The sequence below is a fragment of the Camelus bactrianus genome, chromosome 3 (genome assembly GCF_048773025.1).
Source record: "Camelus bactrianus isolate YW-2024 breed Bactrian camel chromosome 3, ASM4877302v1, whole genome shotgun sequence".
Taxonomy (NCBI): Eukaryota; Metazoa; Chordata; class Mammalia; order Artiodactyla; family Camelidae; genus Camelus; species Camelus bactrianus.
Window position 1 is genome coordinate 66,520,483 of NC_133541.1, and position 26,208 is coordinate 66,546,690.

Sequence of the window (26,208 nt, forward strand, 5' to 3'; positions counted from 1 at the left end):
CCCTTAGAGAACCAGCAGCTGTATCACTATAATCTCATCGCCCACAGAGCCAGGTGCAAAGGGAGTCTAATCTTTTAACAAGATGGCCAGTTGAACAGGCCTGACGCCAACTCTCTCTGCTCATGTCATAAGCCATTAAAATCTCTTCTGGTCACTTGTATTGGTTGGGTTTTGAGCAGTTCATATTTGGCACAATATCACTGAATATACTAAAATAAGAGGGACATGCATGCAACCAAAAAGGCCAGGAAGAATGTCAAGGGAACTCCTGTGACAGTGTCCACTCTCTAATTATCCAGAGGAGACCATCACTGTAAGCTTCATCTCAGACCACATCAAAGAGCTGAAACACTATCTAGTTACAGTCAGTGTCCTAATGACAATGCCCCACTACTCCGAGTTCTTGAGGGAAGTATAACCTGCCTGACTGGCATGCCCAGCTACATGACATCCGGCAAAGTCTGGGGAGAACCGTCTAAGGTGCTCTAGGTACAAACACATCTTCCTGTTATTCATTACCCTCAGACTTCTCAGTGATGAGACCGAGCACATGAAGAGGATCTTTGACAACTGCCTTCAGATAGGTTAACCAGGCTGCTTACTTTCCTACATAAAGGGATGTCCTCCATGCATCCACAAAGCATATCCTCACACAGTAATTCTAGATTTCAATCCTTTTCCTTCTGCATGCCGCGAAGTTCCATCTTAGCACAGGCAGCCTGAAAATTCTTGAAGGAATTCATGGTGGAATCCACTCTGGGTAAGCTAAACTCTGTGCTATGCCACTTACTTCTCAGTACAGTCTGGGACCGTGGACACATTCCATTCACAGACCAATCCGCTGACCTCCACCACATCTCCTACGTTACTCTGATGTTCCTTCGATTCTCCAGGCCATGGTCTTCACTGTTCATACTTCTATTGAGACATTAAGATTTGAGATATGTTGTTTTCTTCCTTGCTACAATTTAGGTTCCTCTCAGTGGCAGTTCTATTTCTCCACCAGAGCTAATACATATTACCCAAAGAAAGCTTCTTCCTCATTCCTAACCCTCAAGGGTTCAGAGAGGCTCTGACCCGGGACTGTTCCCTCTTGTATCACTTCAGCCATGCGGAACTACTTACATTTCCTAAATAAGTAATGCTCCCTCTAGCCTCTGCATCTTACTATACACTATTCTCTTCCTGGAATGATTCTCCTACCTCTTCCCCTGGCTAACTTCTCCTCCTTGAAGTCTCAGATCCAGTATCATCTTTTAGGAAGCCTACACTGACTACCCTTAGGAATTATCTGCCCCTGGTTGACGCCTCCACAGTACCTTTGCACACTTTGATCACGCACTTGCCACACTCTGCTGACACTGCTCACTTGCCTATCATCTCTCTAGTCCACACAGCAGTGCTAAGAATGTATGAATCCCTAATACATAAACTCGTGATTTTACATACCAGGTTTTCAGTATCGACCAATGAAAATGTAGAATTATACCTCACTTACTTCCAAAAGAAATTTAACCACCTTATATTAGAATTTGCAAGATATTAAGAAGTAAAGCTGAAGGACATCTGCTTCCAGCAACATGGCAGACTGAGCTAGTGTGGAGCCTCTCATATACAAAAAACTAGAAATTCTATACAAAAATCAAACTCTAAAAATTTAATACAAGACTGACTTTACAAAAATGAAACAAAGGAAAGAAGAACAGAAGGAGGGAAGAAAAGAAAGAAGGAAGGGAAGAAGGGAGGGAGGAATCCCCCTGAGCCAGGGACAAAAAAGAGAACTAAAAGCCAAGCAGTAAGTATATGAGCTTATGTCCCAGGAACTCTGGGGATGTTACTGGACACTGAAATAAGGGCTAGGGCTTGAGTTTTAACAAAGAGACTGGAGATGAGACTTAAGATACATGAGGTGAGGATCAGGCCTCTGAAGAGCTGCAGTCTCAGGGGAACGAGGACTAGAATAACTCCACCCACCAGCCTAGGAAGAAGGTAAGGAAGCTGGCTCTACCAGAGACTAATACCTACAGAGCACAACCAAAACCCTCTAGAGGGACAGCTCTACCACCAAGGCCAGAAGGGATTTCTATTTTTTGTAAATCCCTGTTGAAGAAAAACTTCCAATTTAAAAAAAAAAAGAAATGATCTACGATGAGGAGATACAATATAGATCACAATAGTCAGAAAGATTAGCAACCCTCCAAAATCTCCAAGTATAGTCTTAAAAAGACCATAAATAAGTATGATTAAAATAATTAAAGAGATTTTTAAAAATAAATAAACCTATGAAAGAACACTTTGAAAAGAAAAAAGTGGAAATTTGGGGAAAAACACCAAAAGAATTTCTAGAAATGATAAATATAATGTTTGAAATTTAAAATACATTTAATAAGTAAAAGAGCATATTAAATACAGCTAGAGAGAAATGGTTAACTGGAAGACAGATCAGAGTAAATTATTTAAGACATATCAAAAAGACATAAAGAATAAAGGGGGTATTGATGGGAATACAATCATAGTTGGAGATTTTAACACTGCATTAACATCACTAGACAGATCTTCCAGACAGAAAATAAACAAGGCAACAGAGAAATTAAATACTACAATAGAAAAACTAGATTTGGTGGATATTTTCAGAGCATTACACCCCCCAAAAATAGGATATACATTCTTTTCAAGTGCACATGGAACATTTTCCAGGATCGATCATGTACTTGGGCACAAAAGAAACCTCAACAATTTTAAGAAGATAGAAATTATCTCAAGCATCTTTACTGACCACAATGCCATGAAACTGGAAATCAACAACAGAGAAACAAAGGAGAAAAAAAGGAAAGCATGGAGATTAAACAATATGTTATTGAAAAAACAATGGATCAATGAGGAAATCAAAGCTGAAATTCAAAAATACCTTGAGACAAATGATAATGAAAGCACAACCACTCAAAACCTATGGGACACAGCAAAGGCAGTGCTAAGAGGGAAGTTTGTAGCGATACAGGCCTTCCTCAAAAAAGAAGAACAATCTCAAATAAACAATTTAACCCACCACCTGAATGAATTAGAAAAAGAAGAACAAAAAGCCCCAAAAAGCAGCAGAAGGAAGGAAATAATAAAGATCAGAGAGGAATTAAATACAATAGAGATTAACAAGACCATAGAAAAAATCAACCAAACCAAAAGCTGGTTTTTTCAAAAAGTAAATAAAATCGACAAACCTCTGGCCAAACTCACAAAGAAGAAAAAAGAGAGAGCACAAATTAGCAAAATAAGAAAGGAAAATGGAGAAATTACAACAAACAAAATAGAAATACAGAATATCATACGAGAATATTATGAAAAACTATATGGAACCAAACTGGATAACCTATAGGAGATGGACAAGTTTCTGGAAACATACTGTCCACCAAAACTGAATCAAGAAGCATCTGAACACTTGAACAATCCGATCACTAGAAAGGAAATAGAAATAGCAATTAAAAACCTCCCTACAAATAAAAGTCCAGGACCGGACAACTTCACCGGGGAATTCTAACAAACATACAAAGAAGAACTCATACCAGTCCTTCTCAAACTCTTCCAGACGATTGAAAAGGAGGGATTACTCCCAAACTCATTCTATGAAGCCACCATCACCCTGATACCAAAACCAGGCAAAGACACTAAAAAAAAAGAGAATTATAGGCCAATATCACTGATGAACATAGACGCCAAAATCCTCACCAAAATTTTAGGAAATAGAATCCAACAACACATAAAAAAGATTATACATCATGACCAAGTGGGGTTCATCCCAGGGACACAAGGCTGGTTCAACATACGCAAATCAATCAGTGTAATACATCACATCAACAAGAGAAAGGACAAAAACCACATGATCATCTCAATCGATGCAGAAAAAGCATTTGATAAAATTCAACACCCATTTATGATAAAAACTCTCGCCAAAGTGGGTATAGAGGGAACATATCTCAACATAATAAAAGCTATATATGACAAACCTACAGCCAGCATAGTACTCAACAGTGAAAAACTCAAAAGCTTCCCACTAAAATCTGGGACAAGACAAGGATGCCCACTATCACCACTCCTATTCAACATAGTCCTGGAAGTCCTAGCCACAGCAGTCAGGCAAGAGAAAGAAATAAAAGGGACCCAAATTGGAAAAGAAGAGGTAAAAGTGTCATTATATGCTGATGACATGTTACTATATATAGAAAACCCTAAAAGGTCCACACAAAAGCTACTAGAGCTGATTGAAGAATTCAGCAAGGTAGCAGGTTACAAAATTAACGTTCAAAAATCAGTTGCATTTCTTTACACTAACGATAAATCAACAGAAGAAGAAAGTAAAGAAACAATCCCCTTTAAAATAGCACCCAAAGTAATAAAATATCTGGGAATAAATCTAACCAAGGAGGTGAAAGAATTATACACAGAAAACTATAAACCATTGATGAAGGAAATTAAAGAAGACTTTAAAAAATGGAAAGATATTCCATGCTCTTGGATTGGAAGAATCAATATTGTTAAAATGGTCACACTGCCCAAGGCAATCTACAGATTTAATGCAATCCCTATCCAATTACCCAGGACATATTTCACAGAACTAGAAAAAATCATAATAAAATTCATATGGAACCATCAAAGACCTAGAATTGCCAAAGCATTACTGAAGAGAAAGAAAGAGGCTGGAGGAATAACTCTCCCAGACTTCAGACAATCCTATAGAGCTACAGTCATCAAGACAGCATGGTATTGGTACCAAAACAGACATATAGACCAATGGAACAGAATAGAGAGCCCAGAAATGAACCCACAAACTTTTGGTCAACTCATCTTTGACAAAGGAGGCAAGAATATACATTGGAATAAAGACAGTCTCTTCAGCAAATGGTGTTGGGAAAACTGGACAGCAGCATGTAAAACAATGAAGCTAGAACACCCCCTTACACCATATACAAAAATCAACTCAAAATGGATTAAAGACTTAAACATAAGACAAGATACAATAAACCTCCTAGAGGAAAACATAGGCAAAACATTATCTGACATACATTTAAAAAATTTTCTCCTAGAAGAAATAAAAGCAAGAATAAACAAGTGGGACCTAATGAAACTTACAAGCTTCTGCACAGCAAAGGAAACCAGAAATAAAACAAGAAGAAAACCTACGGAATGGGAGAAAATTTTTGCAAATGAAACCGACAAAGGCTTGATCTCCAGAATATATAAGCAGCTCATACGACTCAATAAGAAAAAAATAAACAACCCAATCCAAAAATGGGCAGAAGACCTAAACAAGCAATTCTCCAAGGACGACATACAAATGATCAAAAAGCACATGAAAAAATGCTCAGTATCACTAATTATCAGAGAAATGCAAATCAAAACTACAATGAGGTATCACCTCACACCAGTCAGAATGGCCGTCATTCAAAAACCCAGAAATGACAAATGCTGGAGAGGCTGTGGAGAAAGGGGAACCCTCCTACACTGCTGGTGGGAATGCAGTTTGGTGCAGCCACTATGGAAAACAGTGTGGAGATTCCTCAAAAGACTAGGAATAGACTTACCATATGACCCAGGAATCCCACTCCTGGGCTTGTATCCAGAAGGAAATCTACTTCAGGATGATACCTGCGCCCCAATGTTCATAGCAGCACTATTTACAATAGCCAAAACATGGAAACAGCCTAAATGTCCATCAACAGGTGACTGGATAAAGAAGAGGTGGTATATTTATACAATGGAATACTACTCAGACATAAAAATCGACAACATAATGCCATTTGCAGCAACATGGATGCTCCTGGAGAATGTCATTCTAAGTGAAGTAAGCCAGAAAGAGAAAGAAAAATACCATATGAGATCGCTCATATGTGGAATCTAAAAAACAAAAACAAAAACAAACAAACAAACAAAAACAAAGCGTAAATAAAGGACAGAAATAGACTCACAGACAGAGAATACAGACTTGTGGTTACCAGGGGGGTGGAGGGTGGGAAGGGATAGACTGGGATTTCAAAATTGTAGAATAGACTACACTGTATAGCACAGGGAAATATACACAAAATGTTATGATAACTCACAGAGAAAAAAATGTGACAATGAGTGTGTATATGTCCATGAATAACTGAAAAATTGTGCTGAACACTGGAATTTGACACAACATTGTAAAATGATGATAAATCAATAAAAAATGTTAAAAAAAAAGACATAAAGAAAAGGAAAATATGAGGAAGGGGAATGGACATAAAGCATAAAATGAGAAGATTCAAAGTACGTTTAATAGGCATTCCAGAAGAAAAAAAACTGAAAGAAAATGAAAAGGAGGCAATATCTGAAGAAATAATAGCTAAGAGTTTTCCATAATTCAAGAAATCATCCTCAGATTTAAGAATCACAAGGACTCCCAAGAATGTGTACCCATTCTGAAAAACATTTTGACCACAGTTAATAAAACTGAAAATGTTTCATCCCTCATGACCCAGCATTCCCTCTTTTACATATATACCTGGAGAAAGTCTCATACATCTGGATAAGGACTCATTTACAAGAGTGTTCAATGATGCACTGTTTGTAATACAAAAAAATTTGGAAACTAAATGGTCTATCTGTCCAGTAATAGATAAATGGTAGATTATTTTTTCTTATAACAGGAATAACCCAAAGAAGTTAAAATAATAAACCAAAGAAACATAGCTATATATATCAAAAATATTGAGTGAGAAAAGGAAGTTTCAGAAGGGTAAGTAGAGTATAATATCATTCATATAAATTTTAAACATACATACATACAAATGCAGTGGAAATATAAAAGTATTCATGGAAATGCTTACATCAATTTCAGGATAATGATTCCCTTTGGTAGTGAAAAAAAATGAAGAGATCGGAGCATGGTTAATTACATTTCTTTTTTTTAATTTATAGTCATTTCAGAATGTTGTGTCAAATTCCAGTGTAGAGCACAATTTTTCAGTTATACATGAACATACATATATACATTGTCACATTTTTTTTCGCTGTGAGCTACCACAAGATCTTGTATATATTTCCCTGTGCTATACAATATAATCTTGTTTATCGATTCTGCATATGCTATACAACATAATCTTGTTTATCTATTCTGCATATGCTTGTCAGTATCTACAAATTTTGAACTCCCCGTCTGTCCCTTCCCACTCCTCCGCCTTGGCAACCACAAGTTTGTATTCTATGTCTATGAGTCTGTTTCTGTTTTGTATTTATGTTCTTTTTTTTTTAAGATTCCACATATGAGCAATCTCATATGGTATTTTTCTTTCTCTTTCTGGCTTACTTCACTTAGAATGACATATATTTCTTTTTATAAAACAGATATCTGAAGGCGATGTGGCAAAATACTACTACCAGTTTAAATTTGGGTGGGACTTCTGAAAAACTACCTTTAATATATTTTGAAATATTTTATTGATAAGAATTTTAAAAATTAAAGCTAAATTCTAAGACAATTAGAACAAGAGCAAAGGAGAAGAGATGTCATAGGTGTTGATTCTAAATTGATGTCAAAAGAGACGGTCACAGTCAGCATGTAGACCCTGGACAAATCACTTAGTCCCTCAACCTGGTTCTTTCATCTCAGGTTCCTGGAATATGTTATCACAACTAAGCTCTAATTTACCTGTGGAAACTCACTGTCAGTCAAGGCAAAAGGCAAGCACGTTTTGTTTTTAGTTCTCATTATTGGATAGAAGGAAACATAGATTCTACCAGAAAGAAAGATTATTTTTCTGCCACTGAATTTTCATGAGTATTGAGAGACAATTCTCCATGGATATCTCTCATTTCTGTACAGACTGGGCCTTCCAAGCAAAGGACATGGTTGAATAGCAAACAGTTTTGGAAGCTAGAGAAAGTACATTCCTGTGGAGAGATCTAGAGATGTACTTTCCGAGACATGTCACAGGACACTAAAAATAAAGCCTTCACCTTCCCTTCCAGAGACATTTGCTTCTTTCTCTGTCTCTGTTTCGTTCTCTCTCGGAGGCTGGGCAGATGCTCCAGCATCCCTATAAAAAAATGACTCTCCTGACTGTAGTGTTCTTCTCCTATGATGCAACTTACAACATGCACATGCAACATCTGGCTGTCACCACACTGTCTTATGGAAACTGAGACACAGAAAACTGACACAATTGCTCCAGCTGCTGCTGTTGCTCATCTCTTCTGTCAGTGTGTGAGCACATGTATTGTTTAACTGTGGCAGGCTAACTTGTTAGCTTGTAAATAGTGTTAAAATTTCAGTTCCTTCATAAATCTAACTTAGCAAAGAGGAGAGAAAAGAAAGAGTCTGAATAACAATAATGGAAACTGTCTTTAAACATGACTTTATAATAAATACAGAAATATTCTTCAAAGGACACTTCTTGTATCAACTCTATAAAACCTATGGGTCTAACAAGGAAAGAAACAGTAAGGCAAAACATTAGATTCAGAAAGATATTCTGGTGGGAATTTAAAATAATATGGTTCAACTGTTTCTTTCTGATGATCTAAAGATCAGGAATAAGGCTTATAGTTCTTAGAAATCCAATGGTTAACACACAGAAACTATTTTTTACTTTCTCAAACATAAGGTACTAAAAGGAATCTTTTATAAATGCTATCTGAGGCAATTCATAGTTGATATATCTGATGATTTTGGGAAATGTCAAAATTTTGGTTAAAGAGAGATTCTTATGTAATGGATATTTTATTTATTTTGACCACCCATCAGCCCTTTTCCCATCTTCTCAAAACAACCCAGATTTTTATTTGATGATTCATCCTTTCCCCATTCTTGTTAGGTCATCTGAATGGAGCTCCAAACCCTACTGTAGGACTGAAGCAGGTAACCAAGTCGTAGGCCAGTCAGTGCATCCCATTTCCCTGACTTAGAGGCAAGCCATTCTCTAAGGATGAACCTCAGAACTTAGCCAGGAATGATGGGGTAAGAACTCTCATTCTTTTCTGCTGTAATTGAACCTTGGAGGATGTAGCCCTGGGAACAGCTGCAAATCATCTTGTGACCCTGAGAAGAAAGTCAGTCTAAGAACGGAGTCAACACAGAGAAAGCACAGCCAGGAGATGGAGAGAAAAGAGAAAAATTCTGAAGGAATCATTTGAGTACCTATACCCAGCTATGCCTAAAACCTTATCAACTCTGGATTGTTCAATACATCTCTTTTTTGGCTTAACTCTCCTTTCAATAAAGGGATGCTATGAATAATGCCCAAACTGAAAAACACTGAGTTCTGTGCCATAAAGTTGAGGGGGGAAAAAAAAAGACAAGAAACTGGTCCTGAAAAAAGTTTGAGCTGTTGTCCTTAACAAAATATACTAAAGCCTCAATAAAGCAACATAGAACGTTTAATTTGAAATAGACCTGGATGCTGACGGGTCTGTCAAAATGAATTTATAGCTAAATACGCTCAATATGTTACGTCGAAGGTTATCTTGGAAACCTAACGAGGTTATGGGGAAAATGGAACAAAACAATCATCTTTAAGGCTTGTTGTAGGATTCTTTTTAGGTTTCATGTAAGAGGTAATCTGCATGCTTACATTTAGGTTGAACAGTATGAAATTGATAGTTTCGTATAGTTCAATCAAATAACAAGGGAGGAAAAAAGTCTGCATTACTTCCTCCCTTATATTTATTTAAATCAGAAAATACACTATATTTAAAAAAGACCTAACTATTCATTTACCTTATCCAACTATTCTTATTTTACATCTAGGACAACCAAACGTACTACATTTTCATTTTTCAAATCTTGCACTCAAAATAGTTTCTAAAAAAAGTTCATACCCTGTGCAATATTCACTTACCTGCATGTTATATAGGGGCTGCTTTGGTGCATTAACTTCCTTCAGTAGTTGATGAGCTATGTCCCTTAACTCTAAAAGTCTGCAAGCAAGCTGAGGCTGCAGGAGTTTGGCAACTGATCTGGAGGATCTGGATATGCTGTTTAGTCCTTGAATTAATGTTCCTCGGTTGATCTTGGCTAAAGCGACAGCCATTCTGATTTTGGATGTTTTTTGTATGGGTTCTCTTTGCTGGAAAATAAGCCTTTGAAAAGTGACTGATGTGTGATTCTCCACTGCATTATTTATTTATTAAATTTTTAAAAACTGAAATATAGTTGATGATGTACAATATTGTTAGTTTCAGGTATACTATATAATTTGACATTTGCAAACAGTATGAAATGAATACCACGAGAAGTTGGGTAACCATCTGTCCCCATACAAAATTATTATAATATTATTGGCCATATTCCTTATGCTGTAAATTGCATCCCTGTTACTTATTATATAACTGGAAATTTGTACTTCTTAATCTCCCTTCATCTGTTTTGCTCACACTGCTCCCTCCCTCCACATCCTCCATTCCCACTTCCAACCACCCATTTGTTTCCAGTGCATTATTAAAATCTACTGCAGGCAGAGACAAGTACCACATAATTGTACACTGTGCATGATACTCAGTGTCCAATAATTATCTCCTACCCTCCATACAACTCACTGATCCCTCCCATGTACTTAAATCTTTATTTGAATACATGATTATTTTTCCTTAGGATAAATATTCAGAATTAAGTTACATGCCAAAAGATACAAATTTTTCATTTTTCTCTCTGGATTTATTTATTTTTTGCATTGATTTTTAAAGAGCTCTTTAAATGATAAAATATAGCATATATACATAATATACAGTGTACAATTTACTTTAAATTTTTAAATGCTAAAAATATAGCATACATGAACAATGCATTGTACAGTTTAAATAAAAATAAAATAAAAACCCTATATACTAATCAACAAGCTTATGAAACTTTTAGTTCTGAAAAATTCAAAACTTTTATGAGCATTCCAAAAGAAAAAAAATGTGGCATTTCTAAAACACATGACATGTAGTTCTTTCTCTGTTCTAGCAGAAAGTGAACCACAGGGGAATTACTTACAATGTGGTTAAGCTGCATTCCAGGCAACAAACAAGTATGATTTCCATTACTCATTTAAGTAATTTTATAAGCTATTCTGGCTTTTTGTATGTAACCTGGAGGAAAGTGTTGGTTAACACAAATAAGCAACTCTGAATTTTTATTTATTTATTGAGTCCAAATATGTAAGAGCAAAACATCTTTTAAATGGATTTTTTAGTCTACAATGAACATCATATATTTGTTTTAAAGTTAACATACTATATTGCTATACACCAGAAATGCCTCAATTTTTATCCTGAAATCATAATTTTATTATTGCTGTATTTGTCATCAAAGTTCAATACTTCTCTTACTTTTCAGCATTTGTCACTGGAGATAACCAAAGCTATTCTAGCCTATCAATGAGGATATATTTCTGGGGCATCTGGGGTCTTACTGTGGTTTAACCTGTTAACTTTACTGAAAAAGTCCCATTAGCCCACCTGTGGTCTCAACCCTCCTCGCAATATTAACAGTAGAGAGTGCAGTCTAAATTGTGGGCTACAGTTGCTACAACTCCAAGCCACTTTAAAGCAAAGCAATCTTTACAAGTAGTCATATGGTAGAGGTAGAACAAGCAAAAAGAACAGGCAGGAACAATCACTTGATATTATTATCTATACTGATTGCAAGCACACGTCGGAGAGAAGCCATATTGTCTGCAGTATCCAAAGTTCCTGCATATAATGATTCAATCTCTCTTATGATCTTATGCTTTGCTGCACTGACTCTTTCTCCTAATTCCTCCTCAAGGTGGAGCACCTAGAATAAGACTGGTTTTACTTCTGATTACAATTTATAGTCGCTGCTAAGCATCCTTGGTGCACTGGTTCCAGGACCCCTGAGGATACCAAAATCCATGGATGCTTACGTCTTTTATATAAAATGGCACAGTATTTGCATATAACCTATGCTCATCCTCCCTTACACTTTAAATCATCTCTAGATTACTTATAATATCTAATATAATGTGAATGCTGAGTAAATAGTTGTAAATACAGTATAAATGTATGTAAATAGTTGCTTGCAGGTGGCAAGCTGAAGTTGTGCTTTTTGGAACTTTCTGGAACATTTTCCAAATATTTTCCATCCAAGATTGTTTGAATTCTTGGATACCATGGACTGACTGTACTCTGTTTTCTCTCATTATAATTTATAATCATAAAGTGAGAACCACCTTGCCAAAGCAAACAGGAGGGGGATATGTGTAGTTCCACTTTACTGAAACCTTGTCTATGTGGTCATTCAGTGTTTCAGGGACCCTTAGTTTTTTCAGTTGCAAAATATTAACATTCTGCATTTTCCCTCTCCTTATTTTGTGAATTTCTTTCCAAATCTTAATGATCTGTATATGTCAGCCTGGATTCACTGACTTTACACATATATTTCTATTAACGAGTCTTGATCCATTTCCCTAAACAATATACAAGTTTCATCCATTTAACTTTCCCCTCTTTTACAAAATTGTTTTTCTAAATTTTTATCTCTGTAGAAAAATAAGCCTACTTGTAACTAATAATCTGTTAATCAAAACTCTCCTGTACAGTTCATAGAATTTGTATTGATGAAAATACAGCATTTGTTATAGACAATATTTTTTAAAATTCAAGTGTGCATTAAAACAATGCTTTAGAGCACTTTGTGTTATCTTGCTCAGTTTAGTCTCCTCTTGAATTCATGGCTTTTTCCAACAGACTCAACCTGTTCATAATTAAAATCATCTTTGTTTCCCTTTAATGCTTAAATTACTACAATTTAAAGATTGTTTTCTTTTTAAAATGCTTTCCTCTTTGATACTTTCCTAGATAACTAAAAGAATTATTACTTCTGACAACAAACTGTTTCCACCTTTATTTTCCCTGCCACAAAATATGGAATCAACTTGTTCCCAGGAAGACCATTATTGCTTTTAAAAATACAGTGTTAGAAACCAAATCTGGGCACCAGGGCATGTGTTCAGTGGTTCCTCGTGGCTCTGGGAATACAAAGGTGACAACAGAGGAGAGGCTACTCAAATTCCTTTTTGTCTATTATCTATGCTGTGTATTTTCTTACCAAGCCATATGTGTAAATTTAAATGTTGAACCCAGATTAAGAAGTCCTCATTTCTTTCTTTTCCTTCTTTTTTTTTTTTTTTTTTTTCTTTTTTCTGTTTGAATCTTGGTCTAAGCATCCTGGAATCAGTTGCAAAGTGTGAAAATCCAGATGGTTATTTTTGTCATCATCATCTGAGCCCATAACTAAACATCAGAAAGGAAGTCCAACTCCCAACCACCAATATCACCTCAGAGATACACACTTAAAGTACTTAAAGACCATTTACCAAAAGAAACTTCGCCTCAGTTAATCTGGATGCTTCAAGAAGCCTGCTCCAGTTTTCTCCATTTGAGCTCCATTCTTTGAATATATATCCTGCTTTCCCTTTCTGTTTTCTTTTTTCTAGAGCCATGCCCATTTCTCGATCATCAGCATTTTTAATGCTGAACTCCAATTTCTATTAACATCAGCTTTTTACTACCCTACATTTATAAAACCAGCCTGTCAGCAAATCTTATTCAATTTTTTCTCTGAGCAGTCCCAGAATCTGATCACTTCTCACTAGGCCCAATACCAACACGCAGTCCGTTATACTTATATACCACCATCATCTCTTCTCCAGACTTGAAAATTAGCCTCTGCCAATGGCCTCCCTGCTTCCACCCTTGTCTATCTTCCTTCTGTTCCTCAACCTATCAGCCAGAGATATACAGTTAAAACATGTCAGATCTGACCTTGTTTTTCTACTCAAACACTTTAGTGGCTTCCTGGTACACTCAGTGTCAAAGCCAAAGTATATACAATGGTCTACAAAACCCAACAGTTGTCTCTTCTTTATCTCACTGGCCTCACCATCTTTTTCTCTCCCTTTCCCTCCTCATAATTCATTGAACTTGTAAAGTATCAGGGACTTTGAATTAACCACACCATTCAAGTCCTCAAAGATACCAAAGTTTGCTCCCTCACTTCCTTCAAGTCTTAATTCAAGAATCACTTTCTCACTAAGATCCTCTTGGTCATCTGACTTTAACCATCAACTATGCTCCCTATCCCTACCTTTACTCCATATCCCTTGTCCACTATGTTTTTTCTTCTCCTTAAGATCTACCATTAACATAACAGGTAGTTTATTTTCCTCGTTTATTGTTTTCCTGACTAGGACATAAGTTCTGTGGCAGCAGTGTTTTACATCCATTTGGCTCACTGATCTTTCCCCAGTGCCTAGAATAGGTCTGGCACATAGTAGGTGCTCTATAAATATATTCATTAAAATGAATGAAGTATATCAGAAAAATATAACAAGTTAAAATTGAGAAATATCAGGAAAAATACACCAAATGTTAAATGAGAAACCATCCAGAAAATTTTCAGTGCACAATGTATTTTGTAACTTTTACAATGATAGTGCCCCACAAGAAACAACTCACCAAAGACAAAAATATAACTGAATTATAGAACAATCCACTTACAGTTCTACTCTCATTATATTTACAAACCCCAATACAAGTAATTTCCAGACATCACAGGTGCATCTCCAGTGAAACTCTGCCACATAAGGTTAAAAAAAAATCCATCCTGAGACCCTGCCACATAAGGTTAACAGAAATTCTTGAGCTTGTCTTTCAGAATAGTAGATAAGGGGAAGGTTGATAAAAACCTCTCGGCTTGTAATCTGCCTTCACTGATCAAACTCACCTTAATTTTTCATGCAAACTGCATATTCTCCAAGCTTCGTGTACCTTAGACAAATACACCCCAAGACTCCTTTAACTGCTCCCTATAGACAACACCTCTGACATATGGGTCTCTATAATAACATCTGCTTCAGGAACGTTGAGCTTATCTTGCCCAGTTCAAACTGGTCAAGACCACTGACCATTCAACTGGGTGTGCTCGAGTGTGCGATGGATGACTTTTGACGTGAGAAGGCCAAAAACTCCACCATAGTCCCATCATGCTAACAGCGCCATTTTCCGAACATGCATCCCATGAAGAAGCATGTAACTCAGATATGCCTGCACAGAGCAGACATACCCCACCTTTTTCCTGCCTCCAAATCACCCTCCCCTGCACCTCTGACCACCCTATACTGTTTACCCACAAATATCCCAAGCCCCTTGCCTTTGGGAGGCAGATCTCATATTTGTTCTCCTGTCTCCTCACTTGGCTGCCTAGTGAATAAACCCCTTCTCTGCTGCAAACCTTGGCATCTCAGCATCGCACAACAAACCTGGTTTGGTAACGCCAGCAGTTTTTGTCCCACATGTTTAAAAAAAAGAAGAAAGCATAGAGAATTCAGAAAAATACATCTATAGATGTAAAATCCAAATTTTTACATGGATTCTGTTATGCTTTGTCTACAATTCCCAGTTTTGAATGTACAGTTAAGTGCAAGTTAATTACATAATAAAACACATAACCACATTTCATAATTCAAACCCATCAAAGTTGACCCTGCCTAGGCTTCACCTTGAGGTTTTCTCAGTAATTACTGCACTGCTATGCTGCCCTTAACCATTTATATCTTAGACCAAGCATGGTCATCTGCCTGTTTATCATAAAAGCTTTCTTTCATTCAAGTAAAGATCATTTGAATTAAAAAATTTGAATTCCCTAGTTGTAGTATGCATTTTTCATTTGTTCAAATTTAATGTTTAATATTTTAGAGTCCTCATACAGAAATCATTTGCCATTGCAAGTGTAAACCTTAAAAACTTACTTTTTACTACAGGATGTGGATACTGAGGGTATTAGGGGTCTGGGCTGGTTGGGAGGGAGGGAGCAGAGAGTACACGACCTCAGACCTCAAGCCAAAATTCTAAAATTAACTTTCCCAACCCCAGAAAAAAATGTCCTTCAAAATCTGTGCCATGAAAAACTATTTAATAATCATTATTCTGGGTATATTCCTCTACAAAATTTCTATCATCACTCCCATCAAATCCTGCCTTTGCTCCAGGCCAGCAACATGGCTTTTTCCTAAATAAATAAGTGCCTAAAATTAAAAAAAAAAAAAAGATTTAAATACTAATCATAAAATTTAGAGATTTAAAATACAGCCCAATCAATAAAGCCCTCTAAGTATTCTTAAAATCATTCTTTTCAGTATGTTTGAGAACTATGGACCATAGTGGAAATAATAAAATTTAGCATTTATAATCTAACCTTTAAAAATAATCTAGTTAACAATGCAGTATTAGCATTGTTTTCTGGATAATTTATTTTTGAAGTGCAAGTAACTTCAATGTGTTATATCCCCTAACTACTCAGGTTTCCTGACAATCTCAGCAGCACATTCTTCAAAGTAAATGGTGGAAAAAGACAATGTGCTTTGAATATGAGAAATAAAGTAACTTTAACTCTGTTTATATTCTTCTCTGGGGTGGGGTATAGTTCTTATAAGTAAATGACTTCAATGAGTTGGAAATAGAAACTTAGAGTTTTTTCTTTGGGGATCAGAACATCAATTTGTTCCACCATAAAGCATCCTTATGTCTCTAGTGATGACGAGGCTACGCAGAGGGCGGGAAGAGATGACGGAAGTTGATAAGAAAGTTGCAACTTCTTTGATTAAATAAAACCCAGTTTCTCTAATGCTGGCAATGGTGGGAGAATCACAGTTTGGAAGGACAACAGGGCTTTCCAGGCCTAGGCTGCCTAGGCTTCACCTTGAGGTTTTTCTCAGTAATTACCGCACTGCTATGCTGCCCTTACATCTTAGCCAAGCATGGTCACCTGCCAGTCTCTTTCCTTAATACTCTAGAGCATAGCCAAGAGAAGTCTCCAATGCTTCCAAAGAATTTATACCAAAACTAGGACAATGCAAAAAGTGGCAGCAACTAGACACCAGGACTAAGATGTGGAATTATAAAATCTGGTTTGCCCTCTGGTGCTTCTAAGGCTTATCCTATCCTACTGAGCCAACCACCATCTAGATGCCATCTTACCACTGTGCATCCACTTACACTTCAGTATCACCTCTCCCCAAAGTCTAGACTCAACACTGATGCCACTTATTCAAATTTACTTGACATTTTGGAAACACACTATGCTGTTTAATGCTTTTTGACCTGACACTGCTTCCTTTGAAATATTCTTCCCTGCTCCTACCCACTTATTTTATCCATTTCTTCACCTTGAAAACTCCTATCCATCCTTTGAGACTCAATTTAAGCATCTTTCCTCCATGCAGTCTTCTCTGATTCCAGGATGTAGTTGTTACTTCCCCTAAATTGTATATGCCTCTTACCATATTCCACTGCAATTACTCGTTTACGACGCTGTCTCCATTAGATTAAAGCTCACTGACTGAAGGAACCCTGTCTTCTTTGTCTGTATTCCTACTTTCCAACCCCTGGGCAACAGTAAAGGATTTATAAATGTCTAATGCCTGGTTGTCTGGATGAGGTTAAAGGTAGCTCTAATACCTCTCCTTTGAAATGAAATACACAGACTTTGTGATTACTGTTTTACTCAGAGTGTCTTTTTGTCTACTTCCAGGTTTTAACTATGTTCCTCGTGTTGACATTGCCAAAAGTCTGATTTCTGAGTAAGTAGGTTGTTACTCTACTATGTAAGTTTACAACATATCCTATTCCAACTGTGGCCACAAGGACTGAAACAACACTTTTCCATTAAAAGCTGAGTACTTTTGAGTAAAGCACGTTACACATGTCCTCTAAACAAGATGTTACTTTTTCCTGACCAAATGTCTTTACAATTCTCTACCTGTCTCCTTCCACTCCCAATATTTTATCTGTCTAAAACTCTTTTTGGAACATAAGTTTAAAATACGTGCATACATACTTTATTTAAATTGACATTACTATTTTCTTTCCACATTAAAACACACACTCATATTTATCTTTCCATTGTTATAATTTATATCAGTTATGTTTTTTCACTGACTTAATTGCCATAGATTTTTGTTAAAGTATATCTAGGTATTTTTCTGATTTTACATTAAGCAAATCTTAAGTAAACTACATTGCAATTGTGGCTATGGGAGAGTTCTAGATTTCCAACCTAATGGTAGAGTGGTTGTCCTTAAACTTAATTCACCTATCTATCTCACTTCCTTGTCCATAATATTTCTGCTTTCCATAGATCACTGAGTAAGAGTTAAAATGTGTTTTTCTGTGAAAGTAATGTTTTCTTAAGCTTCAAGTACCGATCTCAAAATCACAAACTATATAATTGGTATGATACTAAAAATACAATACACTTTTTATAATCTTTTTCAAAGTTACAAAATCACATTACCTGATTAGATTGTGATACTCTCAGGAGGGTAGGGAATTCATCTTTAAACTCATCTACAAGGTCCAAGATTGCTTTCTGGATCCCCTCGACTAGGACAAAAAGAAGTTAGGGGGTAAAAAAAAGATCTTAACTAAAAAATTCCTTAACCATAATTCAAATGAACGTGGAACACTGGCTCCACCTTGGGAATTTAGTTCCCAGTTTCCACATCCATATCCCCTTTAAAAGAAGACTGCATACTTCTTCCAGAAAAGTTCTTCAACATCTGCCCAAATATCCACCCAACAGGCCTGATTGACATGCTGAGTTCTTGCTTGGGTTCCTAGCGCCTGGCAAGCTTGCAGGCCTGAGCACTGCTGGTCCTACTCTACCATTACTGAGGGATGAAGGCAGCCTTCCACTTGGGAAAGCAGGCAAGGACAGAACCTGCAGCTCACTGCCAGAATTCTTTGTTACTGCACAATGGGCCTCTGAGAACTTGTTACAGAATCCTCTGAAATCACTGTGGCAGTAAGTGGAGGAAGAATGTGTTTGGAGGCACAAGGGGAGGTGAAAGGGAAATGAAAAATGAACCACTTTAAGGAGTTCTGCAACATAAATTGAATTTTGTCCCAATGTCTCCAGTGATACCTCAATTATTGGATCATCTGAGAACAAAGCTCCCTTTGAAAAAAGTTGGCATCCACTTTAAAAGAAATGCTTGACATATGATGCCAAGTGGAAAAGAAACACCAGCCGTTAATCAGAAGAACTTCTGAAGAGATTGTTTTTCCTTCACCCAAGTGAGGATCACTAGGTCAGACCCAGGCAAAATTGTGAAGTCTTTGGTTTGTCTTTGAAATCTCAACCTATTTCTCTTCTTCATCTTTGTCCCTTCTAGTACTCTTCCACTTCAAATGAACGTTATTTTTCCCTCATCAAACCTGGGAAGAACTGCGTATCACACAGACTTGATTGACTACCTGGTTATATTTTAGTGTGGATGAATTGAGTTGGTTAACTCAAATCCCATGTTACTTTGAAGTCTTTATATTTAATTGTAGCTAGATGGTTTTCCTTAGCAAGCTGGAGGTTTATTCAGAGGAACTGTTTGGGAAAAAGAAATGTTCATCAAAGGAGTCCTCTAGCTTGTGAAGCCTGCCAGATCCCCAGCTTTCACACTGTCCTTAGTCCCAATCTGCCTGCAAACCCTCTCCATCACAGCACAACCACCTCTCCGAACCTTAACACAACGTGCCTTCCTCCATCATTAACCTAATGCTTAAGATAATTACACCCTTAACATTTGGAAAATGAAATCTACTGCCAGAAAGAAAGTATTATTAGACAATGATGAACACACAAACTGGGAGTCTACAAGATAATGAAACCCTTTACCTGTCCTATTAAGATACTTGGCTATCAGAGTCTACCACAGAGTAACACCTGTTAGTACCTTCTCTCTCTGGGCTTCTTCCCTGTTCTCCACTCCAATCAATCCCCTAATTCCTTTTTCCATCTGCCCACCCCTCAGTGTCCTAGTTCTCAACTGTTTCCCCTGGTTTTCTTTTCATAAGTTCTCACCCTCCTAGGTATCCTGTAAAGTTAACAAATCTACTAGAAAAACATCTCTCATGTTCATATTTCCTACACCTAAAGCTTAACTGACTCTATGTTAATTATGCTAACAAAATTGTTTTTGTCTTTTCTTTCTTAATGACCCTCTCCTTGGAAGGGGAATGATGGAAAAAGACAGGGAGGGATAAGCAAAAAAAACCTCCCACACTGCCACACTTAACATTTGTGACCATATCTGATAATATTCTGGTTTTTATTTAATCATATTTTATACCTATATCCTTAAGCATCTTATGTTATTATGGATAAAGTCAAATGAAATGTCAATGGCTATCTTCTTCAGTTGTTATTCTTTACAGCTCATAATAAAGTGCTCCATACTTATAAAATAAATTCTAATAAGAATTTGAGGCAGCATATATGTAAATAGGATGTTTGCAAATTGAATAATTTGAAATGTACAAGGGGAACTTATTCTTTAAAAGTAACCCTAGATAAATTCTTCTGTAACATAAGTAACCATCTTTTTAACACCAAAAATAAGTATCTGTTCTGTATCTTGTAAATACAAATTTTCAGAGATGTTTCAAAGTAGGTATATTTATAACATTTTGTCTCTTCTTAAAAATTATTTAATAACTATATTCTGCAATTCCAGTTGGGTACCATTAATATGGAGTAGACCTGGAAAGCCCAATGCAAGTCTTCAAATAGTTACAGAAAAGTAACAGGCCACACAGGGAACAGAATTAGCAACCTTAGCATTGCTGCCCAAGTCTGGGAATTGCTGAGGTTGGTTAGATGGTAGGAAGCTGGGAAGATCAGATTTGTTGTCTGTTACCTGCATCACAGGAATATAAACTAAATGAGCACAGGGTCTTTGGTTGGTTTAAGGCTATATTCCCAATACTTAGATAATGCTTTTATAATTTTACAATATTACAAAAACATTTCCTAAATAAATGTAATCAAATTTGTTACTTATGTCTTAGGCAGGAAAAAAAATTTTATAACTAACAAGATCATCATGAAGTCAGTTAACTGATATACAAATGTAAAACACTTACGACCCATTACATACACATACACACACATAATGTTTATCAAACAGTATGGGAAGAAAGTTTTTTCCCCCACATACAAACCACTACATTTTAATTTATTTTACCTGTCATAGTGACATATCCTAATTAATTAAATGAATTAATTCAAGTTGAGCTCAATAAAAACTAGAAAATAGACACATTGAAACATGTCTTTGATTTTCCTTTATGCTTTTTTTTGCTAAATAACACTTAATAGATTAACTGCAGTCTATTATTCTATATATCTGAGAATAGAAAATTAAAAGTGCAGTAGGTTCATGGATGTAGTATTGATAAATGTATAAGTACATGAAAATATAATGCAGTAGAGATCAAAAGAATACACATGTAAAATTTTTCAAAATATTTATTTTTAAAAAGTAATCCCTAACTAAAAACTGAAAACAAATTGGAAAAAACTTAGCTGTGTATCAAATTGGTTATAAGACCCAGAAATGATTTATTTTGAGTGACTTTAGACAGTTCAGAACATTCCAAAGACAAAAAGAACTGAAAAGATATTTTAAATCTCATTCAGTCATTTTCTTGGAAGTATTGATATTGGCTCTCTTGAAATTATTTTCAAAAGCAGGATAAACACATTTTGGGGTTAATAATGTTAGGAATCAAGAATTTCAGAATAAAAGAAAAAAGATCTAATTATAAAATTAAAGAATAAAGTAATATATCATAATGTTAAACAGAAATGAACATATCATCATAAACTGATTTTTAAAAATACATTTTTTTCCTAGCTGTACAGACTGAAATAATTAGAAACACTGTCAACTCAGTAGAAAGGAGCACCCTAGCACCCAGATTCTGGGCTTTAATATAATTCTCCCCCTACAATGAATCAGGTCTCCTTGAAGAAAGAGCTGATACCAGCCTGCAGCAGCAGAAGTACAAGATGAACCAGGGAGATCTCAGATCAGAAAGGAAGAAAGCTTTTTGAAGATTATTGGGGTCCTGCTACAAGGACACAGAAGCCAGCCTGAAGTTGCTCCCAGTGGCCTCTGTTGTGATTATCTGGGCTTTATAATCAAAGACTCATGCCATGTGAATGTTCACTGCTGCACTACTTGTAATGCCAAGAAACTGTAAGCCAGCCAAACATCCATCAACTATAATTGTAAATATAACACATCCATAATGGTTAGTACATAGCAATAACAACGAATGAATTGTAGTTATATGCAACATCATGAATAAATCTCGTAATAATTTTGAATGAGAAACAGCAAGATACAAAAAAAAAAAAAGCAGGGCATGATTCAATTTATATGAAGTTCAAAAACACAAAACTAAGTATTATATCAGGAGCACACACATATGTGGTAAAACAATAGAGAAAAAAACAAGGAAACCATAAACATAAAATTGAGGACAGTGGTTACTACCTCTGTGGGAGAAATAAAGATATAGGATTGGACAAGGGGACATAAGGATTTTGAAGGTAATGATAGTGTAACTTTTCTAAAACTTATCATGTGTATGGACAGGTAAAAATCAATGTACTATAATTTGTATGCCTTAAAAATTTATAAATATATCTTCACCTCAATATGTAATAAAAACAAAGGAAATAACCCAATGAATACATCACTGTAACAAATTTGGTAAAAAAAAATTACCACTAAAGGCTATTCCAGAAATAATGGTAAGAGGATTTCTTCCATTCATTCACTATTTATTGAACATCTGTTACGTGTCATCACTGTTCAGCACTGAGGATAGGGTAGTGAACAAAACAGACAAAAACTCTTGCTCTACTGGAGCTTACATCCAGTGGAACAGAATCAAACTATCTGCTATCTTCCAAGAACCTAGAAAAGCCATTTCTTTCATTAGTAACTTGCTCAGATTTTGAGGTGAATGTTTCACAACTGCATTCTATACAGTACTTGAAAAAATTAACTATATATGATATAAAATATTCTTCTGATCAAAAAGATCTTATTTTAACCTTAGAAAAGTTATGTTATAAACCTATGTTTTTAACTAAAATTTTTCTTTTCTTACATTTCCCTCATCAACTCTGTAGTCACCACTGCAAGTAAGAGGTTTTGAGCAGCTACATATCTTCTGATAGACATCACCTTGGAGACAGGCAGTCTTAATCAAAGCCTTTCAAGAAAAGCAGTATCAAATACATTTAAGTATCCATAGTCCACATATTTTTATGGCCTTTGGTTAAGAGTCTCAGATTTAACTGCTTTATGCTGTAGCCTCTGCCAGGCATGACTAAAATACAGATTTTGTATTTCATCTCCTTCACCTATTGTCCTAGAATGTGTAACTTAATTGCCTAGATGCTTAAGCAAATCTCCTTTGTGAAATCAGTAACATTCAAATGTAATGAAAAACAGGTTATTCCATGTAATTCTACATAATTTTAAGAAAAGTAAACTGTTATGTTCACTTAACAGTGCTAAAAATGGAAACAGTAAAGGATGCATTCCACTCTTTCTTTGACCCAACACTTCGACAGCAAGTCTATGACAACTCTTTAAAGCTGAGCTCAGACAAAATATAATTCACCATGTGCAAATTTATCTAAACTTTCCATGAGACTACATTTATTTTCAGCCAGTACCAACCAATCCTGTCATTTCTAAGGTACCTTGTACAAAAAGAATTCTTATAAATTAAAAATGTAATAAACTACCTACAGTCCTAAATTGTGAAAACTATATGTATACTTATAGTAATAACAATGTCTTTTATTTTAAAATGAAGTCTTCTTGAAAAATGATTTAAATTGCATCTGCCTAATTTGTAGTTTTTACTCAATTTTCACCCGAAAAAGTCAATAAAACTAAAAACTAAATACGTCTTGTATGTGTTATCTCGGCAGTCAGAAGACTGGAAAAGCAAGCTTTAGTTTTTCTTTTGGATGTATAAAGCCAGATTATTTTTTCAGATTCTATTTAAAGACAGAAAACAGACCAGTTTTGTGGACCAAATATAAATATTACTATCTCTATCTACAAGTGACCAACCAGCACCTGAGGAATTTAGGAAGTATTCCCAAACCAGGAAGTGGCAGAGCAAGGACTCTTGTCTGGATTCTCTTTTCAAAATTTCGAACCCTCCTTACCAGTATATTGTCTCTCTTAGCTGGAGAAAGCGACTTTCAAGAACGGAAAGAAAAATGAGAGAATAACAATAGAAGAAGTCCTCTAAGACGGTCTAAGAAGTTTAGAAAAAGATTCAGATAATCAGAGATTCTATTATGGATGGCTTTCACCTTTTCAATAAAAATCTGAGTGTGTCCACTGTATCCCAGACACCTGGGATACAAAAATGAACAAAGAAAGTCCTTAAATAAAGGAGCATGCAATATAAAACAAACACTTTCATAGATGATTACAATAAAATATCATAAAAGCAGTAACACAGACGTGCTCTATGCAAGTAAGAGAAAGGGCGCCAACTTTGGGTGGCCAAAGTCCGAAAAGGCTTTATTTGATAAACATTGCCAGGCACTATGCAAGAAACTGGGGACAGTGGTAAATAAAACAGAATGAGGCTCTCATGGAGCTTACGTTATAATGGGAGACAGCAAATAAACGAAGTCATCCCATGTAGTAATAAATGCAATGAAACTGAGTGATGTACAGAGAAGACTGGGCCCTTACTTTAAATTGGAATGTCAAGGAAGAACGCCCATGGGACAGTAAGAAACGACTGAGAAGTCAGGGGTGTGTGCCACTTCAAAACGTTATCGCTTAATCTCTGGGGCAAAGTCAGCAAGTTTTTAAAAACTAAAAGGGTTATTCTACAAAGGGTTTACTTTCAGGCTAATAGTGTAACTTCGCCATAGCTCAAAATCTCTGGAATCAATTTTCATCCTTCCCCCGTTTGAAAAATAAAGGAGAGACCTCTTTTTCTTTCAATTATTAGGGCTGCTCTCAGCGAGGGTGGTCGGGACGCCCTCGCGGTGGCTGCGCGGAGGGCTGTCCTCACCTTGATCTGGAGGCGCAGAGTCCGGATAAGGCTGCGGTGCGTCTAGGGTAGGTGCAGGGCCAGGTGCCAGGCAGAGGCCGCCCACTCACACTGGTGCTCGGCCACCACAGCCGCATCTCCCCGGCGCCCTGGCCCGCCTTCTGGGCCGCAGCCTTCGCCCACACCCGCAGCCTCCCTTACCCAGCTGCAAAGGGGTACCCCAACACCCCTCCTCCCACTGCCAAACATCTGCGACCCGAGGCCTTCGGGCGGGTCCTCGCAGGCCCTGCTGCACGTGCCCTGACGCGTGACGTAGACGCGCCTGCCGCCCGCGCCCTGACGTGTGACGTAGATGCGTCACGCACGGCGCGGGGCTACGACAGGCGTCGGGTGGGGAAGGCCGGGACGGATTACGGGCGCCGGGTGCCGGGACGTTCCGGAGCCGCCCGAGTCGGTATTCTTGTCCTCAGGTCTTGTCCAAACGGCCCCCCATGCAGGAAATGGCACAGGCACTGAGCGTGGTCTTGGCTTCTCCAGTTTACCCGTCCCCCGAATTTGCATTCCCTTAGAGCGCTCGCAGCTGAGACTGAATTGCCAACCCAGAGAACTGCACTTCTGCCTAAAATCGGAGAACCTCGGGCCACAGGGATTTGGAACTTTGTGGGGAAGAGCAAATGGTGCTGAATGTGGTGGATTTAGTTGTGATGAAAACGGAGGCTCAAGGGCTAGACGTCCTGCAATACATCGTTTTGAATAAAATGGATCATGGCTTTAGGAAGAGAACCCAGGAATAGTATCAGCAGAAAGATTTAATCCTAAAGCTAACACCTTTTAATTTTTGTCAACCCAGTAACCTTAGTTTTTCAGAGGTTTCTTCACCCTCAATCCACTATCCCACCTAAAGTATCAAGTTTCTGCTAAATCACACCAGTAATAGTTTTTCGGGGGGGGGGAGCATAAAAAACAATGTAATACGATGTGATATGAATATGGGACTCCAAGAATAGGAGTAAAGAGACCCTGGGATGTTAGTGTCAGGCTTGATCTGACTGCCTGAGGAACTACAGTGACTTAACCCCTTAGCTCAAATTTATTAATCAGTAAAGTGAGGGAGTTGAAAGAGTGATCTTCAAAACTTTCTATCTGACCTTAGCAACTGTCCTAAATTATCACAGGTAGTCATTACATATTTTTGTAACTATGATTTCCCCAGGATCAAAACCAAAAATTAGGGCGTTTAGTGCAGGGAAATCAAGGATGTACCTACAGCATGTTGGCAAGGAAAAAAAAAAAAAAAAGAACGATTCTTAAAGC

At 36.8% G+C, this 26,208-nt stretch overlaps 1 protein-coding gene across 1 annotated transcript in view; it reads right to left on the reverse strand.

The window, feature by feature from the left end:
- Positions 1-19,523, reverse strand: part of SPATA9 (spermatogenesis associated 9) — a 25,200-nt gene extending 5,677 nt beyond the window's left edge. Inside the window, exons 1-3 of the mRNA XM_010949552.2 lie at positions 18,545-19,523; positions 18,305-18,393; positions 9,849-10,076 (exon numbers count right to left, since the gene is read on the reverse strand). Of these exons, the coding sequence (XP_010947854.2) occupies positions 9,849-10,076; positions 18,305-18,393; positions 18,545-18,605 (378 nt within the window). The 5' untranslated portion in view covers positions 18,606-19,523. The remainder of the gene's footprint in view (positions 1-9,848; positions 10,077-18,304; positions 18,394-18,544) is intronic.
- Between the last annotated feature and the right edge of the window lie 6,685 nt (positions 19,524-26,208).